This window comes from Neltuma alba, unplaced genomic scaffold (assembly GCF_004799145.2).
Source record: "Neltuma alba isolate B1F8T4 unplaced genomic scaffold, ASM479914v2 tig00011184_pilon, whole genome shotgun sequence".
NCBI classification, from domain to species: Eukaryota; Viridiplantae; Streptophyta; class Magnoliopsida; order Fabales; family Fabaceae; genus Neltuma; species Neltuma alba.
This window is the reverse complement of record NW_021635910.1, coordinates 82052-90805: the sequence shown is the minus strand read 5'-3', so window position 1 is coordinate 90805 and position 8754 is coordinate 82052. Positions and strand designations below refer to the sequence as shown.

General features: G+C 32.1%; 2 protein-coding genes across 2 annotated transcripts; both read left to right on the top strand.

Annotated features, from left to right (window-relative positions):
* Window positions 1–1182: 1182 nt before the first annotated feature.
* Window positions 1183–2001, top strand: LOC114762063 (ankyrin repeat-containing protein At5g02620-like). The gene is made up of 2 exons (XM_028951514.1): window positions 1183–1657; window positions 1880–2001. Exons 1-2 carry the CDS (start codon window positions 1183–1185, stop codon window positions 1999–2001), a joined length of 597 nt encoding a protein of 198 aa, XP_028807347.1.
* A 267-nt stretch (window positions 2002–2268) lies between these two features.
* On the top strand, window positions 2269–3321 carry LOC114762058 (ankyrin repeat-containing protein ITN1-like). Its single transcript, XM_028951509.1, has 2 exons — window positions 2269–2599; window positions 2701–3321. Exons 1-2 carry the CDS (start codon window positions 2339–2341, stop codon window positions 3250–3252), a joined length of 813 nt encoding a protein of 270 aa, XP_028807342.1. The 5' UTR covers window positions 2269–2338; the 3' UTR covers window positions 3253–3321.
* Window positions 3322–8754: the final 5433 nt, after the last annotated feature.

Sequence of the window (8754 nt, the reverse complement as noted above, 5' to 3'; positions counted from 1 at the left end):
ATATAACTTTTATTAAATAATGAAAAATGATTAAAATATGAATTTCTAAAATATAATAATTTTAAATTATGATAATAGGAAGAAGTTATATTTAATTAATAAAATATATTTAAATTAGAAATCATAATAATGTGAAAATTTTTGAACCAAATAATTAGTTAGATGATATACTCTGCAAAATTTAGGTAAACACAAACTAAAAAATAATATTAAAAATTAAAAAAATTATAAAAAATATGTTAAAAATTATTTTCACTACAGAGTATTAAAAATAAATAATTAGAATCTAATTAGGAAGCACAGTGAATGTGTGCAAAGAAGTATGAGAACAACATAAACATAAGGGCAAAAATGTCTTTTGATTGCAAAAAACTATTTTTGCATAAGTCATAAGCAAGTTTTAAGTGCTTTTACAATCATGCTTAACAAAGTAGCTCTTAACTCACAAGTTAGATTGGCTAAAAACTCAACCAAACAGTCAGGTCAAAAAAAAAAAAAAAAAACCAACCAGCTCCCAAATGTGCAAATTAACTTATCCACTTATAAGGTACTTTTCCATCGCGGTACCAAACAGAGCCTTTTGTTGGCAGGAATAGGTGCTTGTTTTTCAAAAAAAAAAAAAAAGTATAGAAAACTCATGTTGATACCGAATATAGTGAAGTGTTAATTAATGTGTATAATTTTGCAAGTAATGGATGCATTAAATGGTGATATAGCGGATTCTCCTAAAGTACGTAGTAACTCGCTACTACGGAGGGTTGAATCAGCAGTTTAGGAGGCCTTCCCTTGACCTTTTACAGGGTACATATAATTAACTATTATCTCTCCATTCTTTCCAATGTCAAATAAAACACTAATGTGTTCGGTTCTTTGTGGTTCGTCATTATTTTCCTACGACGCTAACAAAACAATCAATTTAATATGTATCATCAAATATCCTTTGATATTAAGATAAAGTTTATGTTCTGTTTTACATTTATGTATTCGTATACATGACTTGAAAATGATATAAAAACACACATCTCATCTTTACAATCATAATTTCTTTTCACTTTTATTTTTAACCTTCTAATTTGGAAGTATTCTTGTTGTTAAGCTGCTTACCATAAATTAATCATATCCCAAAAAATTAATATGAGAACTTTACAATGGAATTACACTTTTGTTTCAGCGGAGGCCACAATGACGTACTTCGACTTATGTGTGCGTCTTCACAAGCATGCATCTGAAGGCAATTGGGAAAAAGCTAAGCCCATATTAGACCAAAATAGAACACTTCTGAGTACTGCCATAGCCGAAGGATGGGCAACAGTACTTCATGTAGCAGCAGGAGCAGGCCATTTGCACTTTGTGAAGGAGCTTGCGAACATGATGAGTCAGAACAACATAGACTTGGATCTCCAAGACGAAATGGGAAACACTGCCTTCACCTTTGCTACTATTGCAGGAAACCTGGATATTATTGACTTTATGTTAGAAAAGAATCCATACTTACCAAAAATAAGAAGTCGAAAAGGTTTCACTCGTATTCTTTTTGCTGCATTACAAGGAAGAGCTGATTTGACAGACCATCTATACTCTTCCACTGTTGATGAAAGTTTTGATGAAGGAGAGTGGAAGAAGTTATTCCTCACTTGCATCGAATCTGGTATTTATGGTAAGTGTATGTTGCATATAAAGCGCGATCGAATACACTTAATTATTAAAAGTGCAATAGGGGACAGTTCAGTACATATTAAATGAAAAAATTCATATTTTTTATGAAGCATTTGAGCTTGATAGGTAGCTTTATGTTTCATATTGAACTGTCAGAAAACACCATCTAATTTAGATTTTTATTTGCCTTTCTCGACTACTTCTTGCATATTTTCATATGTAGGTTTAGCATTGGAAATGTTGAGAAAAAAGCCTGCACTAGCATTTGCAACGGATGAAGATGATGTGACAGGTTTACATTACATGGCTCAGACAGCAGACTGGGGAAGTTATAGTCCAGAATAACAAATCCAACCCACAAGTTTAGGTAATTAAATTAATTAGCTTTGTAACTACTTGTTTGGAAGAATAAAAAAATTGGTTTTCACATGTGACCTATCAGTGCTTCTTTCCCCAGTATGCACGTAGTGTATTGCCTAACTTCTAACTTGGGATATTTAATTCATCAAATTGTGTCTCAGGTACGAAGCATAGTGTTGCCCTTGAACTCGTTCATCTCTTGTGGCAAGAAATTCTCAAGGGTGCAGGCTCAAAGGAAAATGTCAAGAAACTCATAAATGAACCTTCAAGACTACTGTTTGATGCAGCAAAAGTTGGAAACTTTGACTTTTTAGCTGCGCTTATGAAGTCTTACCCTGATCTAATGTGGCAATTGGACGACAAAAGACAAACTATAATTCATATTGCTGTTTTACATCGTCATCCTAAAATCTTTAATCTCATCCATGATATGAGTGGAAGTAAGGATATCATATTGTCATATAAAGAAAAAAATAGTGGAAACACTATATTACATTTGGCTGCAATGTTAGCACCAGCTAACCGACTTGAATTGGTATCTGGAGCAGCTTTCCAAATGAAGTTTGAACTATTATGGTTTGAGGTACTTTGTCTTTTAGCTAGTAACTATGAAGTGATTTAGATGATCCCATAAACTAGATTATTTACATGAATTAATTTATGAACAACCCTTTGACATGACAGGAGGTGAGGAAGATAGTGTTGCCATCATATATGAAGAGGAAAAACTTCAAGGGTGAAACTCCTCGTGAGTTATTCACTAAGGAGCACACTGCATTACGGAAAGATGCTGAGTCATGGATGAAGGGAACAGCTAAGTCATGCATGGTTGTTTCAACTCTTATTGCTACGGGTGTGTTTACTGCAGCATTTAGCATACCAGGTGGCGTTAACGATGATACAGGAGTTCCAAATTATTTGGAGAAACGATCATTCATGATATTTGCTATATCAGATGCTATTGCAATGATCTCATCTTCGGCTTCCATACTAATCTTCTTATCAATCCTCATATCACGTTATGCAGAGTATGACTTTCATCATTCCCTCCCCTCAAAGCTAATATTTGGATTGATAACACTCTTCGTCTCCATAACAAGCATGATGATAGCATTTAGTAGTGCTTTCTTCATAACATATGACCATGGCTTAAAGTGGGTTCCTATCTTCATCTCAGCTCTTTCATTTTTACCAGTAGCCATATTTTTATTTTCGCAATTTGAACTTTTTTTTTGACATCATTTACTCAACATTTTATTTAAGACATCTGTTCAAGCCAAGCATGCATATGCTTTACTAGAAAATAGAGGCTACTTTGATGTTCTTGAACCTGGGTATATTTTGCCTACTTCAATTTGTGATCTCTCTCTCTCTCTCTCTCTCTCTCTATATATATATATATATATTAGCCTTATTTCAAAACTGTGCAGTAATTTGTAGATTATTCCTTTTTGACATTTCTGGATCAACTTAGAATATCCATATCGTTTATGTTCACATCCACAAATTTTGTTCTATCACATGTTACAAAACTTGAAAAGTATCCTTTATCCCCATCAAATAATTTCAGAGCCTCAGTCATTCGATAGCATGCTTCATCAAGTTCGCAGCTCATAAATTCTCATGAGCAATTTATTTTTGAGCTCAAATACATCAAATTCCAACTCTTCTCCCGAGTTCTAGCCTAGGCTGAGAGACACACATTCGTTCACCAACAATGATAGTGCCAATGAATTTTCAGTAATATATTCATTTTCACGTAAAATACATCAAGAGTTGGTTTTCAGCCATTCACCAACAATGATTCCAATATATCATTTACCTTCCATTAACCTACAACGTAGTCCTATTTGGTTTTATACGTAATAAATTTGATTCAAATTTTTATCGATTTATTAGTAGTTTGATTTGGTTGATACTAACTGAAGATTAATATTCCTTTCAAAGAAAAAAAGTGAACATACATTGAGAATAAAAGGGTTCTAAAGTTTTTTTTGTCACAAAAGTCTGTAAAGTAGTAATTTGGGGTAATTATATAAAGACAGTATCTAGAACAGAATCACTTCGAATAGGAAAACATCAATATCTGGAAAAACCAAAAAGAAATGGCAAGGTCATTTTGATAACGAGCAAGCGTAATGTGATAATTGGGCAAGCTCAATATCAAGTAGGAAGGTTGAGTGTGAGCTACCTCTACACTGAAGTGGAAATCAAAAGTTGAAAGAGTGAACGCCTCAAGCCCCACCGAGAAAAAAGTATAGCTAATGAAAAAATATTTCGAAGTTATTCAACCCTTTATTTTATATGGTGAAGTATGCTTTTGTTACCTTGATTGTCTTTAATGTTTCGTTTTTCATCCCTTCAATGCATTCTGTTCCCATTTATTTTGTTAACTTTAATTCATTTCAAATTTTATTTTTGTACTCTTAATTTAAAAAATGATTATATTTTAGCATAACTCCATCCAATTAAAATATTCTAGAAAAAGATTCTATGTGGATCATAATTGGGTGTCAAGGAGGTTATTAGCTAGCATAGAGTAGATAAGATGAGAAAATTAAGGGGGAAAAATACAATTTTAATCAAATTAGGAAACCAAATCACAGCTAAATTGAATTAAGGGTTGAAAATAAAATCAAAGGGAAAAGCAATCCTCTAGCATAATGATTAAGGCTATCATTACTTCAATTAATTTGGGAGCTAGCTAAATTCAAAAGAGTCTAAGGGCCACCTTTTAGACTCGGTTTAATTAGAATAATCAATACCAAGTCACCTTGTATTAATTACTCACAATTAAATTGTTTCAGTACAATTAGCCAAAGAGAATCAAAGTAAAGCAATTAACATTTTTAGTCCAATAACCAAGCCACCTTGAATTATCACTAAATATTCACAATAATTACAAAACATAGTCTAACCAAGTATAATGTGAAGAAATTAAAGTTAATCACATCATAATATCAAATGCTAATCAAAGATTCCAGCAGCTACAACTAATCTCGATACAAATATAAATCATCACAGCACATTTAAACATTGTAAAATTCATTCTAAGACCTAGAGATCACAATTACAATGAAAGAAGTAAAGATTGGAAGAGTTGAAACTCCCCTTTCAAGCTCTAAGTTCAAGCCATAACCATCGCTCTAGAGAATAGAAGGATTTAGCTAAGCCCCTGCATCACTGAAGCTCTATCGTATGCTTCAACGATTAAAGCCATCACAGATAGCACAAACGAAGGTAAAAGAGACAATGATGATGATGAATGGGCTTCCTATCTCGCGGCATGGCACTGATGATGGAAGTAATTGAGGAGGACGGTGGCGATGGTGTGGAATTAGATTGATGGAAGATGGTGGAATTGGCTGAAACTCAAGAATATGGAGTGAAGAATGATTCAAAGTCCCTCTCGCGCACACTGGGCCTCCTCTTCTTTCTTCCCACCGTCACTCCCTGTTCGCATGTGTCTTCCACCGCTACTCAACATGATGATGAATAGTAGGTTTTGGGGAGGGAGCAAAACGTCTCCTTTTTTTCAATTATTTTTATTATATTATTTTTCCTTTTTTCCCCCTTTTCTTTTCTTCATTATTTTTAATTCTTCAAAAACCTGCAATCAAAAATTCAAAAATAAGGTTACATTAATTGTCCTTAAAAATCAATTAATCATGATTATAACAATTTTACCCCTATTATGCATTAATTCAAGTTAAAGCACTCTAATGTGAATTATACTCAAATGATGCAATTAATGACCAATAATAATGACAAAAAGACATCAAAAATATATGAAAATGCATGCAAAAACATAGATTTGTCATTAGCTAGCATAGAGTAAATAAGATGAGAAAATTAAGGGAGAAAAGTACAATTTTAATCAAATTAGGAAACCGAATCACAACCAAATTGAGTTAAGGGTTGAAAATAAAATCAAAGGAAAAAAACATAAGAAGTGAAAAATTAAAGTAAATGAATGAAAATTTTATATACCCTAGCCAATTTAATTTATTTTTGTATAGAAACCCACGTAAAATATAAAATCTTTAAGTTAATTCACAAAAAATTTACAACTTATTTTGCTTAGAATTATTGCAATATATAGAAAAACATGTCCTCTAGAGTTATATCTATTGATTTTATTGCGTTTCACAAGATAAGAAACTAAAAAAGTTAATTAATACTCTGGTATAACTTTTATAAGGTGGAACCAAAATACCTCCAAGTAATATTGGAATTGAAACGAATTTTTTTTTTAAAGAATTAAAGTAATTAAGTAATAGCTCTCTCAACAAGCGCTCTTCTAAAAATTTAAATTTGTGTTTTTCTCTTTATTCTCCATTATCACCTCAATTAATAGCTTCTTAGTAGTCCTCTTGCCTACCTTTTCGATAAGGGAAGACCAAGAGTTTTGAGGGCGATGACCCATGAATGCGGCTGTCTGCTTTCGTTTGGACGATGACCATGAATGCGGCTGTCTGCTTTCGTTTGGACGATGACCATGAATGCGGCTGTCTGCTTTTCCTTTTTCAAGACGAATGAACTTGGAAGCACTTGTGGAATTACAATTTCTAAGACTTTTCCCGGAAACTTACTAATTTTTTTAACGTAAGATCTAATTAACCAATTTGAGTAGATTAGATATATTAGTTAATTAGTTAATATGATACTTTTTTTAAAACACCCTAAGCTTCTTCCGTAATTCCCTCCCTCCCTTACCTACTTGATTATTATTGGGAAAAAATATCAATAAGGTTCATTTGCAACAAACATTGATAAATATGTGAAATAATTCCTACACAGAAGACCAATATAAACTCTCCAATTAGATCGTATATTAAGAATTGGAGGAGTAATAATTTTCTAATTAACTAAGTGGACACAGTGAATTTAACAAGATAAGGATGAAGATGCTTTGCAATACTTTGATCTGTTCTCTCTCACACATTATTCCAACAATCACTCACACTCAAGGTCAAAAAAAAAAAAAAAAGAAATCACTCGCACTCTCTAAATGGGAATCCTATCAAAATAAGGGATGGTTGACATGTAATATTTTATGAATCAAATTTTTTGTACTAGATTATAAACTGTCCAGATTAAATTTTGATAATATGTTTATTATTTATATTTTAATAATATAATAATATTCTATAAGATATTACATTTGAATACTCATTTTTTTGTTTAAAATTTTTAGCTAATTAGCTAATGAAACTGAGATTAAGATACACAATGAATTGGAATTGCAAGTCGCATGGGTGGGGATTACTTTTGGATTCATTGGAATTGCAGTGTCGGTAGGTGACTTTTAATTAACTGCGTGGACACAGTGGAATTAATAAAGAATCCATTTTTCACCCACGACTCTCATATATTATCCTAACAATTACTCTCACTCTCTCACTAGCTAACCTTGAATTTGATCTTTAACTCTCCTCGACCCATTCCATTCTTTCTGTCGTCTTGCCAATGCTTCCATTGAAAAATAATTAGAAAGATACGGAGAATATAATAAGAAAAGGGAATGATAGAGGAATAGTAATGATGAATTTGGAGATTCTTCGAAAATATAAGGGTATGTACCGGTAATGCCTATATAGTAAAGACTTTCATTAACATCAATTTATATTATTTACAAGTTTTTAATTTAATAAAAGTTTATATTTGGGACTCCTTTTTCCCCAAATTGAGCACACCATTCAACCTCACTTCTCATTAATAATAAGCACAAAAACGATAAATATAAAAAGATTCTAAATTACTATTAGGTTAAAAAGACAACTTTACCTCTGAATTATTTCACGAGGAGAATTGGTGATCCTAAAATATTCGTCGGAACAATGTTGCCTTTGAGTATCAAAAGCATTGTAATATCACATCTAGATTAACTGGCATTAACATTGATCATAAAACTCAGATTAACTTCAAGAGTATTTTTGTTCCTAGGATATCTATGAAATAGTAACAAGCACCTTAAATTTTAAATAAGTTGTATTTATAGTGAAAGACTTAAAATAAAACTCCTAATCTAATCCGTTATCCCTTGAATGACTAGGTATGGAACCACAAGAGAAATTTAAAAGCTCACCGCCTAATTTTATCGCATCACATCTCTCCCAAAAAAAAAAAAAACAGAGAAATATAGATCAATAGGAGACACTTTCAAATTGTAGCTTAAATTATTCGTTTTAATTTAACATATGTCTGATTACTAATATATTTATAACTTCTTCCTCATAAGATATAAAACTCAATAATTAATTCATATTATTTCTTTTTTAAAAAAATAAAAATAAAAAGCCAAGTGTGAACGGGGCTCATTTACATTGACAAGATCAAAGGGAAGGGAACCACTGTTTTTGGCCTCCATATGCCGTTTAATTTAATTATCTGATACCTTAAATTGACTAAGAACAGCCACCGTAGCTTTTCTCACATCGCTCTCTCTCTCTCTCTCTACACACACGCACTCATATTCTCTTGCATTACACCACAAAGGGATAACAAGCAATATTATCTCTCTAACCACAAAGGCAAAATAAGTGTCTTCTTTCTCTATTCACTTGCAGATACTTCGCCTTCTTCAACAGTAAATGGTGTCTGTATTCCTCATCTGTTTACTAACGAATTTCTTTTAATAAATCTCATTTATATGTTTTCATTTCATTCTACTGTTTCTTCTTCATGGGCTGCCTTCATGATTTCATCAAAGATGTTGGAGGGTCATTTTCAAATATG